Source organism: Heptranchias perlo, chromosome 1 (genome assembly GCF_035084215.1).
Source record: "Heptranchias perlo isolate sHepPer1 chromosome 1, sHepPer1.hap1, whole genome shotgun sequence".
Classification (NCBI taxonomy): domain Eukaryota; kingdom Metazoa; phylum Chordata; class Chondrichthyes; order Hexanchiformes; family Hexanchidae; genus Heptranchias; species Heptranchias perlo.
The window spans coordinates 86,841,730-86,865,560 of NC_090325.1; the positions used below are offsets into that span (position 1 = coordinate 86,841,730).

General features: G+C 43.3%; 1 protein-coding gene across 6 annotated transcripts in view; it reads right to left on the bottom strand.

Annotated features, from left to right (window-relative positions):
- The window catches only part of gabrb1 (gamma-aminobutyric acid type A receptor subunit beta1), a 391,573-nt gene that overhangs the window by 20,777 nt on the left and 346,965 nt on the right, over positions 1–23,831 (bottom strand). For 2 of the 6 annotated variants that reach the window (XM_067988217.1, XM_067988205.1), the window contains exon 8: positions 23,112–23,326. In XM_067988217.1, the coding sequence (XP_067844318.1) occupies positions 23,112–23,326 (215 nt within the window). Of the gene's footprint in view, positions 1–988; positions 1,015–1,755; positions 1,768–3,171; positions 3,194–10,247; positions 10,267–11,688; positions 11,698–16,546; positions 16,574–23,078; positions 23,327–23,831 lie in introns of all 6 variants that reach the window. The other 4 variants (XM_067988190.1, XM_067988197.1, XM_067988224.1 and 1 more) reach the window with 4 other exon arrangements.

Here is a 23,831-nt window from a genome sequence, read left to right on the forward strand (position 1 = left end):
GAGAAGGCAGTTAAAAAAACCATATGGGATCCTGAGTTTTATTATTAGAGGCATAGTATACAAAAGCCAGGAAGTTATCCTAAACCTTTATAAAACACTGGTTAGGCCTCAGCTGGAGTATTGTGTTCAATTCTGGGCACCACACTTTAGAAAGGATGTCAAGGCCTTGGAGAGGGTGTAAAAGAGATTTACTAGAATGGTGCCAGGGATGAGAGACTTCAGTTATGTAGAGAGACTGGAGAAGCTGGGGATGTTCCCACAGAATAGAGAAGGTTAAGGGGAGATTTGATAGAGGTGTTCAAAATCATGAAGGGTTTTGATAGGGTAAATAAGGAGAAACTGTTTCCAGTGGCAGAAGAGTTGATAACCAGAGGACACAGATTTAAGGTGATGAGCCAGAGGCGACGTAAGGAAACATTTTTTTATGCAGCGAGTTGTAATGATCGGAAATGCATTGCCTGAAAGGGTGGAGGAAGCAGATTCAATAGTAACTTTCAAAAGGGAAATGGATAAATACTTGAAGGGAAAAAACTTACAGGGCTATGGAGAAAGAGCAGGGGAATGGGGCTAAATGAATAGCTCTTTTGAAGAGCTGGCACAGGCACGATGGGCCGAATGGCCCCCTCCTGTGCTGTACCTACAGCATCATACTATGATATTTATTTCCAATTCGCTCTTTGTCTCTTTGATCACCCTTTTAAAGCACCTCCATAGATTTCTGTAATTTTGTCTGTGGACCCTGCCCTTCTCCCTACAGGCTTTTTTGAAGCTCATTTTTCTTTCTTACATTTCTGAGTCCACTTAGGGTCATGCTTTGTAAGTCTACATTTACTAATCCTTGTATGTGTTTGATCTGCATTTTCCTCAGTAAGCCCTTGAAGGTATTCCATTTGTTCTTTACTGAGGTGTTAATATAAAGAAGTTGCATTTATAGAACACATTTTACATCATCAGGACCTCCCAAAGTGCTTCACAGCCAATGAAGTACTTTTGAAGAGTAGTCACTGTTGCAATGTAAGCATAGACAGCAGCCAATTTGCACACGTCCACAAACAGCAATGAGATAAATGACCAGGTAATCGGTTTTGGTAATGTTGGTTGAAGGATAAATGTTGGGCAGAACACTGGGAGAACTCCCTGCTCTTCTTCAAATAATACCATGGTATGTTTTACTTCCACTTGAGAGAGCAGATGGGGCCTTGGTTTAACATCTCATCCGAGGGATTGTACCTCTGACACTGCAGCACTCTATCAGTACTGCACTGAAGTGTCAGCATAAATGATGTGCTGAGGTCTCTGGAGTGGAACTTGACCCACAACCTTCTGACTCAGTGGTGAAAGTGCTACCACTGAGTGAAGGCTGACAAGGAATAATTTCCCCAAGTCAGCTTGTTTTAGTTCTTTCCTCTAACTTTAAAGTTGGCCTTTTTAAAATCCCAAACCTGAGTGTTGGTATTCAGCAGTGTTGAACCTAAACCATGTGGAACATTGTGATACACTGATCACTATCACTTAGATGAAGAGAAGAGTGAATTGATACATTTTGGTAGGAAGACTGAGGAGAGGCAATATAAGCTATATATAAGCTATATATTAACTATAAAAGGGGTGCAGGAACAGAGACCTGGGGATAAAAACATACACAAATCTTTGAAGGTGGCAGGACAAGTTGAGAAGGCTGTTAAAAAAGCATATGGGGTCCAGAGCTTTATTGATAGAGGCATAGAGTACAAAAGCAAGGAAGTTATACTGAACCTTTATAAAACACTGGTTAGGCCTCAGCTGGAGTACTGTGTTCAATTCTGAGCACCACACTTTAGGAAAGATGTCAAGGCCTTGGAGAGGGTGTAGAAGAGATTTACTAGAATGGTACCAGTGATGAGGGACATCAGTTATATGGAGAGATTGGAGAAGCTGGGGTTGTTCTCTATAGAATAGAGAAGGTTAAGAGGAGATTTGATAGAGTAATTAAGGAGAAACTGCTTCCAGTGGCAGAAGGGTAAGTGACCAGAGGACACAGATTTAGGGTGATTGGCAAAAGAGCCAGAGGCGACATGTAGGAAACATTTTTTTATACAGTGAGTTGTAATGATCTGGAATGCACCGCCAGAAAGGTTGGAGGAAGCAGATTCAATGGTAACTTTCAAAAAGGAATTGGATAAATACTTGAAGGGAAAAAATTTACAGGGCTATGGGTAAGAGCAATGGGACTAATTGGCTAGCTCTTTCAAAGAGCTGGCACAGGCACAATGGGCCGAATGGCCTTCTCCTGTGCTATGCCGGATCCTGACAGTGGCCAAGAAGTTATCCCTGCTGAAACACCAATGCAGCCAAGAAATGGTGTACACCAGGCTCACACAGACCTATACTTAATCGGAGAATCATAGAATTATAGAAAGGTTACAGCACAGAAGGAGGCCATTTGGCCCATTGAGTCCGCACTGGCTCTATGCAAGAGCAATCCAGCTAGTCCCACTCACCCGCCCTATCCCCGTAGGCCTGCAAATTTTTTCCTTTCAAGTACTTATCCAGTTCCCTTTAGAAGGCCATGTTTGAATCTGCCTCCTCCACTCCTCAGGCAGTACATTCCAGATCCTAACCACTTGCTGTGTAAAAGTTTTTTTCCTCATGTCACCTTTGGTTCTTTTGCAAATCACCTTAAATCTATGCCCTCTGTTTTTGACCCTTCCACCAATGGGAACAGTTTCTCTCTATCTACTCTGTCTAGACCCTTTATGATTTTGAATACCTCTATCAAATCTTCTTGCAACTGTCTCTGTTCCAAGGAGAACAACCCCAGCTTCTCCAGTCTATCCATGTAACTAAAGCCCCTCATCCCTGGAATCATTCTAGAAAATCTCTTCTGCACCCGCTCTAAGGCCTTCACATCTTTCCTAAAGTGTGGTGCCCAGAACTGGACACAATACTCCAGCTGTGGCTGAACCTTTGTAAAGGTTCATCATGACTTCCTTACTTTTGTACTCAATGCCTCTATTTATAAAGCCCAGGATCACGAATGCTTTTTTAACCGCTTTCTCAACCTGCCCTGCCACCTTCAACAATTTGTGCACATATACCCCTGATCTCTCTGTTCTTGTACCCCTTTTAGAGTTGTGCCCTCTAGTTTATATTGCCTCTCCTCATTCTTCCTACCGAAATGTATCACTTCACATTTTTCTGCAGTAAGTTTCATCTGCCACATGTCTGCCCATGCCACTAGCCTATCTATATCCTCTTGAAGTCTATCACTACCCTCCTCACTGTTTACTACCCTTCCAAGTTTTGTGCCATCTGCAAATTTTGAAATTGTGCCCTGTACACCCAAGCCCAGTGCCTGATTCAACTAATGCACTGACAGTACACATGTACACAGTGCTGAGCAGCCTTTCCTTGGCAAATTTTCTTTCTCATCTGCACTCAGGTGCTGAGAGTGTTGGACGCAGTAACTCGCCCTTTCTATAGCCTCCACCCATCAAGTCTGTACCGTTCTCCTTTAGAGAGGGTTCCTTCCCATCATTGCCAAATAGGACAACCTTCCTTTTGCAATCTCTTGATGGAGCAGCTCAACGGCCTCACAGAATCATAGAATCACAGAAAGTTATGGTACAGAAGGAGGCCATTTGGCCCATCGTGTCCGTACCAGCCAAGAAAGAGCTATCCAGCTTAATCCCACTTTCCAGCACTTAGTCCGTAGCCCTGTAGGTTACGGCACTTCAAGTGCACATCCAAGTACTTTTTAAATGCGATAGGGGTTTCTGCCTCTACCACCCTTTCAGGCAGACCCTCACCATCCTCTGGGTGAAAAAATTTCTCCTCAGTTCCCGTTTAATCCTTCTACCAATTACTTTAAATCTATGCCCCCATCAGTGAAAGGGCAGGTTTGTTTTATAGGCTTTGTCATTCTTAAGCAACTGGAACAATATTTTGTCTCCTGTCTTCTTCTTGTGGAAAGAAATCAGTTCATCTTTAATTTGCAGCTGCAGCCTTGTAAGAGCTGCAGCTGTGCTAGATTTCCCATCCTCCATTAACCAAGCTCCCAGCTGGATGCCTAATCCAAGCCTGGAGCTCATATTAAATATGTAATTAGGCTGACCCCAGAATATCTGGCATAGTTTGTTGTTCCTAATGCGTACAAGCACAGAGCTCACAGTGCACTGGTCTCATAGCTCGAGCTGGTGATCTGTTAATGGAAAAGCAGAAATGCATGTTCTTGTCACGAGATTCTTCAGAATGTAGTTTTTTTTTAGTGGTAATGACACACCTGCTATAATGATCCTTTAACACTTCTCAAGCAGTGAATGAGCCACTTAAACGCCTAAAGGTTGGAAAGTTTGTTGAGCCCTTACTTGATCTAGCTGTGCTGGGAAACATGCATGTGAATGCTTGCAGATGCCCAGTTAATAGCTTTAACTGACAACTGACAGACTGAAGGTTTCTTTTATCTGTGGAGAGCAACCTGTTATTTAGGAGCAAAAATAGATTTCACTCAGCCTTCAGTGTCTTTGTGATTGAACGCTCTTCATATCCAGTAGCTATGGTGATAGAGAGAGTGTGAGTGCATTGGAGCATTGTATTTTATTCTGAGCAGGATTCTAGAAGCTTTCGCTGAAGTAATATATTCTTAATTGGTAGAAAGATATTCTGCCTTTCATACGATGACTGCACACTAGACAATGTTTACCATTGTATGGCTAAGAACTAGTGCACTGAAATTGCAAAATATATGAAAAATAAATAACAGAAGACTATTGAAAACAAAAAATAATGCATAAATAACTCCTGCATACAACATTTTCCATATTTAAACACTCCTAATTTTATTTATACTAAAAAAATGTAATACTTTTAAATCTTTTCTTTTTAGATGGAGTGTGATGAGGCTTTCTATTGGTATGGAATACTGTCCAGATCCCAAATCATATTCCATTATATCTATTAGGACATTGGATTGGGTAGAGTCAGATTTTGTGGTTTCCAGCCAGATCGATCTTGGTTTTTAAAGAGTTGACCTACTTGAGGGTCTTTAATTTTAGCTTTTGATAAGGCTTAGAAGAATATTGGTTTTGCTAAAGTGTAATTCAGATGGTAGTTTCAAGCTAAAGTAATTCCAAATACTTAACCGTTATGTATGAAACAAAATAAACAACAAAAAAACCCATAACTGCTTCCCACCAAGTAGGCAGCCTCAAGGTTCCATTTAATAAAACCCCTGTTTATTCCATTTGCAGGTCACAAAATATAACCTAACAGCTTCATTCAGTAAAAAGCCTTCATTGTCTGTGATGCATTTTGACTTTTCAAACAACTGCCCCGGGTGGGACTATTAAAAACTGTCACGGTGTAGCGACATGGAAGATGCATTCAGTAAAGGTTTGCCTGTGATGTCACTTCACATTATCATTCAGCAATAGCAAACGTAACCGTACACAGAACATCTACATGAGAGAAAACAGCACCTCATGCATCACAGCACCAAAACAGCTAATATTCTATAAATAGCAATTGCTTAAAACGGAGATCGGATATATGTAATCCTCAATCATTTTAATGCCTCAAGATTTGAAAAATCAACAAAAATAAAATACTTAATGCATTATTTCTTGCAACATTACTGTAATTTTATGACCATGACTTACACCAGTAAATACCAAAATGTCCATTATTGATTTGCATTAATAATAAAATGTGAATGAATGTATCTGGTAATTCTCCAGGTATATTACATCATTCTGCACTATTGTAGGGACAAGTGAAAATCTGGTGCAAAGACTGTGCTTATCTTAGTTGGAGCAGTTCAAGGTTTACTCAGTTGAGACTAGAGTTTTTATTTCAAGGACGAACTAGAAATTTGAGCTACAACAAGCTTTTGTAGTGATATTCAGTTAGAAGGGGGAATTTGGGCAATAATTTTAATGTTTTGAGTTTGGCATGGATTTGGCTCCAGCTCTTTGTTTACATTGTACTATAGGTGAGTATGCCAATTTTTGGAGGCATTGATTTTGGAGAATATAAAATGCAGGTGTTTACCAAACCTGAATCTATAATCTGATCCTCATTACCATAAGTCAGTGTGCAAACTTTAGCAAGGGAACATGGATACAAACCCTTCTATAACACCTGGTATTACAGCTGTATCCCACTATCTGAACATGGATACAAACCCTTATTATAACACCTGGTATTACAGCTGTCTCCCACTATCTGAACATGGATACAAACTCTTATTATAACACCTGGTATTACAGCTGTCTCCCACTATCTGAACATGGATGCAAACCCTTATTATAACACCTGGATTTACAGCTGTACCCCACTATCTGAACATGGATACAAACCCTTATTATAACACCTGGATTTACAGCTGTATCCCACTATCTGAACATGGATGCAAACCCTTATTATAACACCTGGATTTACAGCTGTACCCCACTATCTGAACATGGATGCAAACCCTTATTATAACACCTGGATTTACAGCTGTATCCCACTATCTGAACATGGATACAAACCCTTATTATAACACCTGGATTTACAGCTGTACCCCACTATCTGAACATGGATACAAACCCTTATTTTAACACCTGGATTTACAGCTGTACCCCACTATCTGAACATGGATACAAACCCTTATTTTAACACCTGGCATTACAGCTGTCTCCCACTATCTGAACATGGATACAAACCCTTATTTTAACACCTGGATTTACAGCTGTACCCCACTATCTGAACATGGATACAAACCCTTATTTTAACACCTGGATTTACAGCTGTACCCCACTATCTGAACATGGATACAAACCCTTATTTTAACACCTGGATTTACAGCTGTACCCCACTATCTGAACATGGATACAAACCCTTATTTTAACACCTGGATTTACAGCTGTCTCCCACTATCTGAACATGGATACATACCCTTATTTTAACACCTGGATTTATAACTATACCTCACCATTTGAACACCAGAAACTTCAAAGGAAGATTAATATTGGATTCGATGCAGATTACATTGCCAGGGATTTTTGAATGCATTTTATATATTTAATTAAAAATAAGATATTATTTTAAAAACATCTTTGTGCTTGTAGCCCCAGCAATAGGTAGAATCCTATCAGCCCCAGCAATAGGGAATGTGGTAAATTCAAAGGGTCTTTTCATCTTCTGTGTAGGTGCACGGCATTTATATTTTGAAGCAACAAATTATGAATTGTTTTTCTGTTTACTATGCATCTATCATCCATACTTTCTATCTAAGTCCTTCATTACTTTTCTATACCTACTAAAGAAAGTACATAAGCAATTAAATTCCTGCAACATTTTGTTAAATAATCTGTTAAGGGTGTTGCAAACATTTGGCTAATTCAAAATGCAACCAGAGTCATGCACAAAATACATGCCACCATTTTAAAGTCTGGAAAAATGAAACAGCCATTTTGTGGATTAGGCTGGAAGCAAAAAAATACACAAAACGCTGTGTATTTGGTGGTTTTGACATTTCTTTTCCTGTGCTCAATTAGGTGCAGCTTTCCTGTAAAATAGAAGGACTTCTGTAGATATTAAATCAGTGTATGAGACCACTGTACCTTCACCTTATGTAAGTGCACTGTTAGTAATCATGGAGAGGCTTAGACACACCATGGAGATGCCCATGGCACAAACCTTCCTTCCCTCTAAGCAAAGAGTGGAAGAATGGAGTGGGACACAGCAGTGAGCATCTAAAAAGGGAAAAAAGAAAAGTAAGGGAATGGTGATATGTTTAAAAAAATATAGTGGTTTAATTCTGTTTGATATATAGGGCGCAAAATTGGGCCGTGTAGCGCCCGTTGTTTCGGCACTACATGGCCTCTCTGACATCCAAGATGGCATTTGGATGTGCAAGCTCGTTTCCATCTTGGTATAGGAGTTAGCACAGACACAAATACCGAACGCTGGAAGCATGTGAAGGGGGAAAATGTGCAACGCTGATTTAAAGTGATAGACACCATTTTGGACCTTAACGCTCAACTCAACGCACAGTCTTAACCCCGATCATCTGAACGTGTCTTACAGTGCCTGGAGGACCCCCCACCAGCGCTATTTAAAGTGGCCATGCAGGTGTTGGAGGTTAGTTGCTGGATTATTGTTTCTGGTTGCTGGTGGAATAGGAAGTGTTTTTTGAAGCTCCCTATTCTTACTGAGAGTTCCTAGACTACATTTGAGAGTGGTTTGGCAGGTACTGCCTTACGGTTCAGAAAGTTACAACCGTGGTTGAACAACATTCCTGCCAACCATGGGCAGTCTGCTAGGGCTCCCGCTGGGCATTGAGCACGACTGGGAGCATGCAGAGAGGCCACGCCCAGCAGGTCAAGCTGCGAGGAGATGGAGGACGAGGAGGCGCAGGGCACTGAGCAGGAGGCCCTACCCAATGAGGGCCTTCCGGGACCAATTCTCTTACCTCAACATGACCGAGGAACATTGCATCCAACGCCTGAGGTTCACCAAGGAAGCTGTGACCGAGATCTGTCAACTGGTGCGGCCTCAACTGCAGCCTCAGAGCAGGGCGAGGACAGCATTGCCTGTGGCTGTGAAGGTCACCGTGGTGCTGAATTTCTACGGCTCAGGATTATTTCAGGCCTCTGCTGGCGACATGTGTAACATCTCACAGTATGCAGGGCACTGTTGCATAAGGGAAGTCGCAGATGCACTGTACAGATGAGGAAAAGGTTCATCACTTTCCCTCTCCACAGAGATAAGCAGACTGAGTGAGCACGGGGGTTCGCCCACATTGCTGGCTTCCTCATGGTGCAGGGTGCCATTGACTGCATGCATATTGCCCTACGTGCCCCACATATCAACTCGGCCGTTTTCGTTAACCGAAAGGGCTTCCACTCCCTCAATGTGCAGCTGGTGTGCGACCACACACATCGAATCATGGAGGTCGATGCCCACTACCCTGGGAGCTGTTACGACGCCTTCATCATGCGGCAGTCCAATGTGCCAGCTATCTTTCTCCTGACTCGGCAAGCCAAAGACTGGCTACTGGGCGACAAGGGCTAACCCCTCACGCCGTGGCTCATGACACCAGTCAAGAATCCACACACACGTGCACAGCAGGCCTATAATGAGAGCCATGCTGCCACACGCAACATTGTGGAGCATACCATAGGCCTCCTCAAGCTTCTGCTGCCTGGACCAGTCTGGAGGAGCCCTGCAGTACTCCCCAGAGCGGGTGGGCAGATTAGTGGTGGTCTGCTGCATGCTGCACAACCTTGCCATCATGAAGGACAAGCTTTTGTGACCAATGATTGGAGAAGACCCTGAGCCAGAGGTGGAGGGGGAGGAGGCTGAGGAGGAAGAGGCTGAGGAGGAGGAGGAGGCGGAGGAAGAGGCGGAGGAGGAGGAAGAGGAGGAAGGGGTGGAGCCAGAAGAGGAAGTGGAGGAAGATGCAAGGGTGCAACAGGAACCAGACGCCTTGCCTGCAAGGGCTCTGCGTGCTCGCCTGATCCGTGCCCACTTTCAATAACGTGAACTACATCCCCCAATTCACCAACAGTCCTACACTCCCCACCTTTCCGCTCCCACAAGACAATCAAATCGCCCTCCATCTGATTACACATTGGTTTCCCTCTCAGCTCATTGCATAAATAAAAACCACCACCAAATGCAAAATAAAAGTCTCATTTATCAATGAATAAATGAAATATGCAAACAAAACAGAACTATTAACCTTTGTGCATTCCCTTAGTGCCTTTTGTTCATGTGCCTTTACCTATCCTAGTGCTCCTACGAGGTGCTTCCCATGTGGCTGGAGCATGGGTGGTGGGAAGCTGCTGGCCTTTAACAGAGGAGCATCCAGATGGCCTTGGAGGACAACCTCAAGCAGCTCTGGGTCGGGAGGGCCTGGGTTCAGACCGCACCATCTCAGCATGGGCTGCAGCAGTTTGGCCTGGCTGGCCGATAGGCAACAACAGGGGCACTGGCGGAGTGGCAGGGGCGGGAGCAGGAAGGCTGTCATCCTGGGGGAGGACAGCAGGTCCGACTGCCATTGCACCACTGCCACTCTCCCGGGGCGGTGCCTCAGCAATCCTGGTGATCGGCTGGAGAACAGATTGCTGGAGTGCTGTGATGCCCTGGAAGCCCCGTTCCACAGTAGTCCTCAGACCCACGATAGCAGCAGTCTGAGCTTCCAAGGCAGCAGTCGGACCTTGGATGGCAGATGTTTGTGCTGCAATGGAAGCTGTGACATCAGTCATCAGACGTTGCATCATGGTGGGTTCCACAGGTGCGCTGATGGAGGTGACCACCCGTTCCATGTTGGAAAGGATGGGCTCCAAGCTCTGCGCAAAGCCCTGTGCCAAGTTGGAGCTGGACTCCTCCATGCCCCTTCTCATTGTGCGCAGGCTTTCTGGCAGGCTTTCCAGTGCCCCAAGCATTTGGTGGTGTACACCTATCAGCCATCTTCTGTAGCCTGGCCCATCGAAGTCCTCATCTGACTCCTCTGCAGCAGAACTAGTGAGTGACCTCGCCCTCCGGCGAGCTGGCACCTGTGGTATCCATTCCCCCCGCCCCAGCTCCTGCGCACTTGTTCTTGGTGTCTCACCACATGCAGATCACTCCTCTAACCTAATCTCTAAAGGACACGCAGTGTCAGTCTCTGAGCTGGTGGAAGCAAGTGTCAGATTGAGTGACGGTGTGGCTTCATTGTCCTCCTCATCCTCCTCCTCCTCCCCCTCGGACGGTGCCGTCACGTGTTCTTGGGTATCTGCAATGACAAAGGGAAACAGGTTGAGTTGTGGAGTGGGGAGAGGACCAAGTAAGACGTGTGCGCTGACAGCATCTGCAGCACATGAGTCAGAAAAGGTTATGGGAGAAGGGAGATGTGGAAAAGGAGAAGGAACATTAAATATGCAGAGACCCCCTTCATCAGGACCTCCAGCGCGGCATGTTGTGACAGCTGCAGTGACGGCCCGCCCAATGATCTGAAGCACTGTCTTCTCTAGGATGGTGAGGACGTGCAGACGTGCCCGTCCACCCTCAGGACTCTCCTGCTGCCGGTTGTTATACTCCATCTGCTCCTGCAACTCAGAGGACAGTGTGTTAGTGAGTATCCTGAAAGATGTGTGGGTGATGTGCCTGTTGTGGTCGAATAGCTGCCAGTTTGTGTGACCTGTGAGTGGTGGTTGTGTGGCCTGCAAGTGTGGTACTATGTGCGGGTGAGATGCAGCATGCTGAGTGCAGCATTGCGTATGGATGGGCAGTGTTTGTTGGTGGGTGGGTGACGGGGAGTGTCATACATGGAGCAGTGGTGCAGTTGGTAGGATGTGCCATTTGACACTTGAATTCACTCACCTTGACCACTTGTGTCAAATCATTGAACTTCTTTCGGCACTGCACCCACGTGCGTGGTGCAATGCTCCTGGCATTGACTTCCTGCGCCACAGCCTGCCAATGCCTGCAGAGCTGCCATCTGAAGGGTCTCCGGCCACCCCGCAGGTATATGTTGGCCATCTTTTCGTCCACCCCTTCCACCAGGGCCTCCAGAGCATCATCAGAAAAGCGTGGAGACCTCTCTCGTGCCGGTCCTGCTATCCTCATGGCCATCTTTCCCTTCCCTAAGTAAACTGTGTACCTGCCATTTGAAATGTGCACCTGCACCTTTAAGAGGAGCAGGCTGCTGATGATGTGCGCTGAGCACGCCCCATTTCCAACGTCCTCATTCTCTGTGCAGCCTCTCAGCAGTGCGGGTAGCGCTGGCTGCACGGAGATAACATGGTAAGTAGCAGGCAACACAAAGTTTACGTGCTGCCTGCGAAGCGGCCATCGGGCGTGGGGTACTAGCGCATTACACTACCCCCGCCCGAAAACGGCCCTTATCAAAGCTTTCCCCCATGATGTTTGTTTGAATTTTCTTCATCTGCTATTTATATGCAGATTAACACCTTTGTTAAAATAGCAAACAAAGGAGTTTCATATAAATGCATTAGCATGCTTGTTACCTGTATTTTATTCTCATAAAGATTCTCACTATCAGGCATTCTTCTTATTTTAGGGCAGTATAGTTAAGGGTAGGAGACATCTCTGAGGTTACCATTGCCAATACCACTCTGAGTGAAACCAGCACAAGCACTTTTGGTTCACATATATCTTGTTGTTAAGCAAGCACCTTAATCCTGATTCTACTGGGTCGTTAATATACAGAATTAAAGCTAGAAGTGCTATTGCTAGTTGTGTCAGTTCATCAGAAAAGGTCAAGCCCCCTGGAATGTTTACAAGAAAAATAATTTCAACAATTTCAGAAGCAACATCCTAACAATCGAAGTCTTTCTCCTCCTGGGGAGACTTAAAACATTCAGGACCATGTCTGAAATGATTTAAGGCTGCTTTGAAATGTAAACATTCACTTTGAAAGATCAAGATTAATATTTCTTACCATTACTCTCTTTACCACCTTTGTTGTGCAGTTAGTTTTTAAGGCATCTTCATAATTCTCCTAAGATTTCTCTGGCATACCTCTGCTTACAAATCTTGTAAATCAAGCAACTCCCAGCCTTTCATAAAGTTTGAAATCATCCATGAAAACTTACATTGTCTCATCCCTCACATCAGGAGTAACCTGCCTCTGAAATGTTACAGATGGATTTGCTTTCCAAACATAAGCTGTACTGACCCTTTGAGCACTGGAAGTCCTTTGGCGAATTCAATGACTATGTTTGAGTGGTGTTAATGACTACGTAAGGTGACTTACTCCTGGATAATATGCAACCAACTAAGTAAACTGTAAAAGCATACAGATCATTCTAAATCATAGTTTTAATAAATCTAATTATTTCTTTTAGTTTGGTCCTCTGAGTATTTAATGCATCATTAAAAGTGAAATAAATGTAAGATTACAACTGATACAAAAATGACTATTAATGAAGAATGAACCAGTACCCTGCATTTTTCTTCTCTCTCTTTATAAGACTGCCTTTGGGAACCATGGGGTAATTTTAAGCTATCTCGCCAGGCAGGAAACCCACGGGATCGGGTGGAACACCGGTTTTACATCCCGCCCAATATCAACCTCTATTGACTCCAATCAAGGAAAAATCGGGCGGGGTGTAAAGCCAGGATTGCACCCGATCTTGTGGGTTTACCATTGGCGTGTTAGACATATTTCTGTGATATATTAGAAGTTTTATGTATAGCATGCACTTTCTCTGCTTACAAAAGGGTTATGCCACACTATTTCAGTCATGCCTGGATGTTATGCCTGGGTATTAGATTTAAGTTGTTGAGGTTTAAATTTCCTGTGTACTTACTATTATATAATTAACTTTCAGTCTTCCCCGCTCCTGATTTGTGTTCCAAGATAGGTGGAGCTGTTGCCATACACTCCACAGTGCCAAACCCTTCCTCCCCTGACATGATTGCGTCCTGCTCTCCGATGCCAGCATTTGGCCCTAGTCAGACTCCCTCTGGTTACCAGATGCTGGCTGCAGCCCTGACCGGATCCTTCCCCTGGCCAGCACCTTGCATTCATCACCAGAAAATGTAGTCCGTGCCCTGGATTCCACCACCCGCTGCCCAAAAATCACCCGGGACCCACTAGCCAGTGGCACTTGGTCATTAACACTTGATTAACACTTATCATGTGATTAAAAAGGTACTTACACTTGTAATGACATGACTTAACTTTCTGTGGTGAGTTTAATGGACAATTAATGGGCAAATACAGCAAATTCCTAAAAAAAACAGAGAGGCTAAGGGCAAAATGCCGTTTTTGCAAAGCGACGGCAACTCTGGCAGCAACATTTAGATCTTCACATTTAACCGCACGTCTGCTCCTCACCTGAAGTTGTTGTATCATTTATCTGTAAATAATGGCGAGCGCCATTAATCTTGCCGTTATTTTGACAGCAAATTCTGGCCCCATATTACTGGGTGTGAGAGATTATAATGGAAATGTTTTGTACGGGGTCTCTATTAGTGAAGGAGCAGCAGATAATGCCATCAGAGTTAGCAGTATAACAAAGTGTAATGCCTTTATTTTTGTAATCAGGTGTTTTCTCCCCTTTCCTGGCTTTGATTTATCTGCATGACACACTGACCATGCCGAAGAGCACAGATGGGCAATCTGCTCCCAAGCTTTCACCAATGCCACCCTAAAATTGCTAGACAGTACAGTAGAGCAGCTTTGATCTTATCTCCATACATGCTTCAACTTGCCAGCACTTCACAAGGAAAATCAGCTTTATTCACTAGAATTAGAAGTTGTCACTATGATGGAAAACTAACTATTTTTTCTCCCAATGTTGGTTGCACAGAAATGTGAGACATTTAAGTATTAGGATGAGTTGATGCTTTCTGCGAATTATAGTTACAAGTGTTTTGATTTATATTTTGTTCCCAAAAACGTTATACATAACTACAGGTCAGTCAGTCTAACGACAGTGGTGGGAAGGCTACTAGAGACCATTGTCAAGGACAAAATTAATTCTCACTTGGAGAAGCATGGGTTAATAAGGGTGAGCCAACACGGATTTGTTAAAGGCAAATCGTGTCTGACTAACCTGATTGAGTTCTTTGATGAAGTAACAAGAGAGGGTTGATGAAGATAGTGCAATAGATGTTGTATACATGGACTTTCAAAAGGTATTTGATAAAGTACCATATAGCAGACTTATTCGGAAAATAGAACCACATGGGATTAAAGGGACGGTGGTAACTGGGGTAAGTAATTGGCTAAGGGATAGGAGGCAGGGAGTAGTGGTGAACGGATGATTCTCTGACTGGAGAGAAGTGTGCAGTGGGGTCCCCCGGGGGTCGGTGTTAGGACCATTGCTTTTCTTGTTACATATAAATGACCTGGACTAGGGTATAGGGAGTAAAATTTCAAAGTTTGCGGATGATACAAAACTTGGCAACATAGTAAATAGTGAACAGGATAGGAGCAGACTTCAGGAGGACACAGATAAGCTGGTGAAATTGGCAGACACATAGCCGATGCAATTTAATGTGGATAAGTGTGAAGCGATGCACTTTGGGAGGAACAACATGGAGAGGCAGTATAATCTAAATGCTACTATTTTGAGGTGGGTGCAAGAGCAGAGGGACCTGGGGTGCACATTCACTAATCTTTGAAGGTGGCAGAGCAAGTTGATAAGGCGGTTAAGAAAGCGTATGGGATATTTGGCTTTGTAAATAGGGGCAATGATTCCAAATCAAGGAAGTTATGCTAAACCTTTACAAATCACTGGTCAGGCCTCAGCTGGAGTAGTGTGCACAATTCTGGGCACCACACTTTAGGATGGATGTCAAGGCCTTGTTGAGGGTACAGAGGAGCTTTATCAGGATGATACCAGGCTGAGGGACTTCAGTTATGTGGAGAAATTGGGGAAGCTGGGATTGTTCTCCTTAGAGCAGGGAAGGCTAAGATGAAACCTAATGGAGGTATTCAAAATTATGAGGGGTTTTGATAGAGCAGGAAGTAGGGAGAAACTGTTTCCTCTGGCAAATGGGTCGGTAACCAGAGGTCACAGATTTAAAATAATTGGCAAAAGAACTAGAAGGGAAATGAGGATAAAATTTTTCACACAGAGGGTTGTTAAGATCTGGAACACACTACCTGAAAGGACGGTGGAAGCAGATTCCATAGGAACTTTTAAAAGGCAATTGGACATGTACCTGAAGAGGATTAATTTGCAGGATTATGGGGAAAAAGCTTGGGTGTGGAATTAAATTGGACAGCTCGTTCAAAGAGCCGGCATAGGCACGATGGGCCAAATGGTCTCCTTCTGTGCTGTAAAATTCTGTGATTCTATAAGCAGCTAAGATAAAGGTTTCAAAAATGTTAAATTTTCTACAAAGGAATTGTCTGGGGCACTCATGGATGTTATCTTTTAGGAAGGCTTATTTTGGATGGATGCCAAAGGAAGGAGAAAAAATACAAGGCAAGGATAGGGAACATGGGGAGGGGGAAACAACAGAATACAAGGTGGGGGTAAAATGCATGGCAAGGGGAAGGGAAAGAATGCTTGGCAAGGAACCACATTTATGAGGAGCAGAGGAGGGGGTGGATGGAAGTTTAAGAGGGGTAGTAAAGAGGTGAGGGAAGGGGGAAAATGGGGAGAAGAAAGGGGGAAATCAATGGCAATGAAGGGTGATGTAAATGTATAGCAATGAAGAGTGGGTGGAAGCCAGGAGCCATGCTTTTGGGGGGATGGTTGGGGTGGAGAGAAGCTGGTGCAGTACTTTGGGATAGGGGAAGAAAGGACATTCACTGAGAGTGAGTGGGAAAGAGGGTGTGCCAGCATGAACTGGGGGAGGGGCAGAATGGAAGAAGAGGATCAGCTTATTAGGTTCGAGTGTTGATGAGTGCCAGTTTAAATTGATGAGGGCGATGGAGAAGAGAGCCAATAAGAATTAGGAGGAGTTAGAAAAGAGAATCCCTCTGAGAAAGGGTGGGGAGTTGGATGGGGTGCAGTCTCTCTGTGAATTGGGTCCAGAGAAACTAGAGTGTACCGTTGTGAAGTAAGGTGTTGGGGGAGGGGAAGGTTGGATTTAGAACAGTGATCGTTGTGGTAACTTTTGAGTGAGCAATGGTTTGGTTGGTCTGTTGTAAAAAAAAGTGATTTTGATTTTCCATTTTCTTTAAATTAAAAATGTATTCATTGTGAATTATAAAAGTGCTTAAATAAATCAAAATGCTTAATTCCTAATGTAAAACTCTAACATTTTCCAGGGAGCATTCCTCCAGATCTTGCTAGAAACACACCACCTGTGTTAAAGGTTATCTGCCTTTAACATTTGGATTTCTCCCTTCAAGCTTTCATGTACTTAGTTATTTTTCCTCCAATATAAATGAAGGAAGGTTGTATATACTTACAGCCTAAGTTACAAAACCCATGCAACTACTTGTTTTCACATTTCTGGCCTATCCTTGAATGGACAGCTCTTTGGGGGCAGTTGGTCAGCATTTGCTAGTTTTCTAGGCTGGGTGGTGTGCTCGCTCTGTGAGAGGAAACACACGGCTTGCAGTTGGTGAACTTCTAGCACTTCTGAGTGCAGTAATCTCCCTCCCTTCCATAATGTTATTTGCACATTCATATTTCAGAAGTTCTTAGAAGCTGAATCCCTCAAGTTCCAGTGTAAAATTTTTATTTCCATTAATGCAAAAAGCAGTGTGAGCAGAGCTTCATGTAAATGTAATCCAAAAGACCTTAGGTTATTCTCCCTGAACAAGCTTCATCCAAAAGTCATGCTCATTAATTATTATCTTCATCCCAATTTTGATCAACATCATCAACTTCACTTTGTGGGAAATCCAAACCCACACCAATAAAACCGTGAAAATAAAAGCATGTTTCCACTTGATCTATTCAGAGTCTCAGATCTGCATTAGAGTTCCTTGGGTTAGGGTCTGTTTGGGTCAAGCCAAATCTATGATCTGTGGCAGGTTTTCACATGTGCAGTTAATGGATCTAAATGCAATCAGCAAGTCTAATTAAAACCAATGATGTGCTTCCAGACCTTGTGCACATAATGCAGGTTGACACTTTAGTGCAGAACTGAGGGAGTGCTGCACTGTCAGAGGTGTCGTCTTTCTCATGAGATGTTAAACAGAGACCCTGTCTGCCCTCTCAGGTGGACGTAAAAGATCCCACGGCACTATTTCGAAGAAAAGCAGGGGAGTTCTCCCGGTGTTCTGGCTAATATTTATCCCTCAACCAACATCACTAAAAAACAGAATATCTGGTCATTGCAGTTTATGGGACCTTGCTATGTGCAAACTGGCTGCTGCGTTTCCTACATTACAACAGTGGCTGTAAAACGCTTTGGGATGTCCTGAGGTCATGAAAAATGTTGTATATATGCAAATCTTTCTTTCTTTCTGGTAACAGCCTGCAGGAACTGAAAGGAAGCAGTTTAACTTTTTCAGACACAATGGGACCAAAAATCCTTGGCCCTTTTGATGCACTCATGCTACACTTCTGACGGGGGAAAACCAGAAGGTCTCGAAATTAGGCCAGGAGCTGGACATGCTGGGTTCCGGCCTTACTTGGGGATTGTGCGAGCCTTGGAAGAGGTAGAGTCTTCACCTGATCCTTACAAGGCCAGTGGTTTAGCATTTCCCATGTGCCCAGCTTCTCAGTTAGCAGTTCAGGATTGATGGCTGATATGGCTACTGAGACCAGGTTCTGCCTTGGATTGTGGCATGGAACAATGAAGAAACAGTGGGGTCAATTTTCATCTTCACCGCATGGATGATAGTATGGAATGAAAATCTGATGGACCCTATAATGGGTGGGCAATCTGTTCAGTTAGATTATCGCCCAGGCAGTGAAGCTGAAAATTTACCCAGTGAGTTGATTTTTTTGTGATTTAAATGCAGCCCTCTCATAAAGGGAGATCCTAGGGCACATCTGCATTCTTACTGGGGGAGGGTGGTGACCAACAATACCACTCCTCCCCGCTGGACCTGGCAGTAGGGCTGCATTTTCCAGCATGTTGGGGACTGAGATGTGCCCTAGTGGTATATGAGCCAGCCATCAGCGTGCAAAATAGGGAACCCCCCCTGATCCTTGAAAATCCACTTGGGTCAGCAATGGAGGTTCCCGGCATGTACAATCCGGGCCATAACTGTTGGGACCCCAGGTCTGTGGATTTTCAGGGCCAATTATTCTAACCAAGGCATGAAAACATTCTCAAAGTACAGTTAAATAGTGCTACAGTTCAGGCAACCCAATGTTTATCCGTGAACTTATTCATCGAAGGGTAACATGAATCATATGGCTGGTAGGAGGTGGAGGCATTAGAGGCAGGAGCTGGAAGGAGGCATTGCTGGACTTGGTTCTAGGGAATGAGGTGGGCCAAGTGGAGCAAGTTTTAGTGGGGGAGCGTTTAGGGAGCAGCGATCATATTATTATAAGGTTTAGAATAGCCATGGAAAAGGACATGGACCACTCTAACATGAAAATACTCAGTTGGAGGAGGGCCAATTTCAGTGGGATGAGAACAGATCTGGCCTGGGTAAATTGGAATCAACGATTGGCAGCAAAACTGTAATTGAACAGTGGGCGGCCTTTAAAGAGGAGATGGTTCAGGTACAGTCTAGGTACATTCCCATGAGGGAGAAAGGTAGGGCAACTAAAGCCAGAGCTCCCTGGATGACAAAAGAGATAGAGAGTAAGATGAAGCCGAAAAAAGGGGCGTATGACAGATGTCAGGTTCATAACACAAGTGACAACAGGCAGAATATAGAAAGTTCAGAGGGGAAGTGAAAAAGGAAATAAGAGGGGCAAAGACAGAGTATGAGAATAGACTGGCGGCTTACATAAAAGGGAATCCAAAAGTCTTCTATAGGCATATAAATAGTAAACGGGTAGTAAGAGGAGGGATGGGGCTGATTAGGGACCATAAAGGAGATCTACTCATGGAGGCAGAGGGAATAGCCGAGGTACTTAATGAATACCTTGCATCTGTCTTTACCGAGGAAGAAGATGCTGCCAGAGTCTCAGTAAAGGAAGATATAATTGAAATACTGGATGGGCTAAAAATTGATAAAGAAGAGGTACTAGAAAGGCTAGCTGTACTTAAAGTGGATAAGTCACCCAGTCCGGATGGGATGCATCCTAGGTTGCTGAGGGAAGTAAGGGTGGAAATTGCGGAGGTACTGGCCATATTCTTCCAAACATCCTTAGATACTGGAGTGGTGCCAGAGGACTGGAGAATTGCAAATGTTACACCCTTGCTCAAAAAGGGGTGTAAGGATAAACCAGTAACTATAGGCCGGTCAGTTTAACCTCAGTGGTGGGGAAACTATGAGAAATGATAATCCGGGACCGAATTAACAGTCTCTTGGATGAGTACGGATTGATTAGGAAAAGCCAGCATGGATTTGTTAAAGGCAAATTGTGTTTAACTAACCTGATAGAGTTTTTTGATGAGGTAACAGAGAGGTTAGATGAGGGCAATGCAGTTGAGGTGGTGAGTTTCAAAAGGCGTTTGATAAAATACCACATGGTAGGCTTGTCATCAAGATTGCGGCCCATGGAATAAAGGGGGCAATAGCAACACGGAAACAGAATTGGCTAAGGGACAGGAAACAGAGAGTAATGGCGAACGGTTGTTTTTCGGACTGGAGGGAGGTGCACAGTGGTGTTCCCCAGGGGTCGGTGCTAGGATCATTGCTTTTCTTGATATATATTAATGACTTGGACTTGGATGTACAGGACACAATTTCAAAATTTTCAGATAACACAAAACTTGGAAGGGTAGTGAACAGTGAGGAGGATAGTGATATACTTCAAGAGGATATAGACAGGCTGGTGGCATGGGTGGATAAGTGGCAGATAGAATCATAGAATCATAGAAGTTACAACATGGAAACAGGCCCTTCGGCCCAACATGTCCATGTCGCCCAGTTTATACCACTAAGCTAGTCCCAATTGCCTGCACTTGGCCCATATCCCACTTGGCCCAGATGAAATTTAACGCAGAAAAATATGAAGTGATACATTTCAATAGGAAGAATGAGGAGAAGCAATATAAACTAGAGGGCACAATTCTAAAAGGGGCACATGAACAGAGAGATCTGGGGGTATATGAGCACAAATCGTTGAAGGTGGCAGGGCAGGTTGAGAAAGCGGATAAAAAAGCATTCGTGATCCTGGGCTTTATAAATAGAGGCATTGAGTACAAAAGTAAGGAAGTCATGATGAACCTTTACAAAGATTCGGCCACAACTGGAGTATTGTGTCCAGTTGTGGGCACCGCACTTTAGGAAAGATGTGAAGGCCTTAGAGCGGGTGGAGAAGAGATTTACTAGAATGATTCCAGGGATGAGGAACTTTAGTTACGTGGATAGACTGGAGAAGCTGGGGTTGTTTTCCTTGGAACAGAGAAGGTTGCGACGAGATTTGATAGAGGTATTCAAAATTATGAAGGGCCTAGACAGAGTAGATAGAGAGAAACTGTTCCATTGGCGGAAGGGTCAAGAACCAGGGGGCATAGATTTAAGGTGATTGGCAAAAGAAACAAAGCTGACATGAGGAAAAACTTTTTACACAGCGAGTGGTTAGGATCTGGAATGCACTGCCCGAGGGGATGGTGGAGGCAGATTCAATCATGGCCTTCAAAAGGGAACTGGATAAGTGCTTGAAAGGAAAGAATTTGCAGGGCTACGGGGATAGGGCGGGGGAGTGGGACTAGCTGGATTGCTCTTGCATAGAGCTGGCGTGGACTCGATGGGCCGAATGGCCTCCTTCTGTGCTGTAACCTTTCTTTAATTCTATGATTCTAGAGTTTCAGAAGTAGTGCAAGGAGCACATACCCCCCTGGTTTGAGAGATGAGTCTACAAGGTATAACTGGAAAATTTCTGCTTGTATTAGCACTGAGGAACGCATACCAAAATAAAAGTACTATTTCCAGTTTATTCAGAAATACTCTGAATGTGGACATGAATTATGGATTTTTATTTTGTTACTAATATTCAACCTTTCAAAATTCAGTGTCAATTTAGTTATATCCAAATGATAAAAGTATTTTAAAAATTAGAAGTGGTAGTCAGTACTGAAAGGGTTGGCGTGGGTGTTGCAATGCAGAAATGATTCAGGTACAAGTTGAAACACACTTTACAATCCTCTCCAATAGGATAAAATCACCTTCCTCTTCAATGTTGTTGCTTGACCTGGGACAGAAAAAAACAACTGCAATTTAACAAGCTGCAGAGAGGTCTGTATTTGTGAGGCCCATTTTATGTCTTTCCCTCTGTAAATATTTAATTGATAAAAATCTATGGCTTCTTTTACTGAATTTCTTTTTCTTTCTTCTGTGTCTTTCGATATTTATTTTTCTGTTGTCCTTTATTGTGTGCCCTACATCTTCTTTCTTTTCCCTTTTCGTTAGTGGATCTGTAATATGTTTGCCATTGTTTCTCCATCTCTTTGCCTGGTTTTCAATCACTTATTACTTGTCTTCTGTTTTCTGTCAGTCACCTCCAGGCTCTACTTTTCTGAACCTGTAGGTATCAGTTCAGCTCACCCAAGAATATTAGTCACTTTTCTGCAATTTCACAACAACTACTGCTCCAGCACATTGCTTCTAAAGTATTTTTCTGCAGATTTTAAATATTACTATTAGAAATGACTGACAATTGCCAAAATCAACACTAACTTTTGATTTTGCATTATGTAACCTTCAGTTAGGGTTCAATCCAGTTTTTAAAGCTATTTAAGGTTATTTAAAGCACAGTAATACACAGCTGGATTGGCAATGGCAGCTTAATAGGGAGTTCCTTCAGGCCTGAGGCCTCTATAACAATAAAATGAAAAAAACTGATTTGCAGTTCAGCAAAGATGACAATAAATTGAATGTTACTATGGTTTGAGCCTGGTTATCAGTTAGTCAGAAATATTTTGCATTCTGTTCATATATAAGATGTAACATGCCACCTAATACACCCCCAACCCTCAGATGATGTAAACGATGATGTTTGTAACAGAGTTTTCTACAACAGCTATTATTGTGCTTCCCATTAGCAGTATTACAGTATTAGAATACAAAATTAGGAAGATCACTGTTTTTTGTGGAGAAATTCAAAAAGTAAACAGTTTTAGGTGCTAAATGTTAGGCTATAACGACTGTTCAGAATATGAATTCCCATCTCCGGATATCAGAGTTGTCTTGGGCAGTGAATTTGGAGATCTACACTGAGATGTTATAAATGCCTGTTGAAAATCTCCAAGGTGTTGGTAACCTGTTATAATGAATTCTGGCAGCTGTAAATGTAAGTCCCAAGAGAATATAATCAATTTAGACCATCTTGCACCAAATGGAATGGGATATGCACAGACCCATATACAATCCTAATGTATGAAAGCACATTTCTCAATGTTCCTATGGCAGGAAAAACATTTGCTGTGGGATAAGTTCCATTTCACCATTTCCTTTCATCACATTTAACTCCAACATGATTACCCATCCACTAAGAGCTGAAGAAACTTACTGACTAATGATTCTTCTTCCTTTAAAATACAAAAGACATAAGAAATATCGGTGAAATGTGGAAGTAATTTTTCATCTCTCTGGCTCGTATGGCAACCCCTATTTTTTTTACCTGAGGTTTGTTGGTTCCCAATCTGCTTTTCACCTGGGTCTGAGTGGTTTTCTCAGATGCTTTCTTCTGAAGCTGTGGACCTCTTCCAAAGAATATATAGTTGACAAAGGCGTACTCCAATAAAGCCAGGAATACAAACACAAAACAACCCATCAAGTAAATGTCAATGGCCTTAACGTAGGGGATCTTGGGAAGGGTTTCCCTGAGGTGAGTGCTGATAGTTGTCATGGTAAGTACGGTTGTGATTCCTGTGAATTGTTGAGAAATAAAAATCAATATGCAACATTTAAAAAAAAAACACATATTAAACATTTTACATCTGCACACAACATCAACAACTTGCACTTATATAGCGGTTTTAACATTAAAAAAAGTCTCAAGGTGCTTCATAGAAGTGTAACCTGAGCCACAGAAGGAGGCATTAGGAGTGGTGACCAAAAGCTTGGTCAAAGAGGTAGGTTTTAAAATGGATCTTGAAGGAGGAAAGGGAGGTGGAGAGGAAGAGGGGTTTAGGGAGGTAATTCCAGAGCACGGGGCCTAGTTGGCTAAAGGCGCAACTACCAATGAAGGGATGGGGGATGCACAAGAGGCCAGAGTCAGAGAAACTGAGAGTTCGGGATGGGAGGTAGCAGTGCTGGAGGAGGTTACAGAGACAGGGAGGGGTCAGGATCTAAACACAAGGATGAGAATTTGAAATTGGAGGCATTGGGGGTCCGGGAGCCAATGTACATCAGGGAGGACAGGGGTGATGGA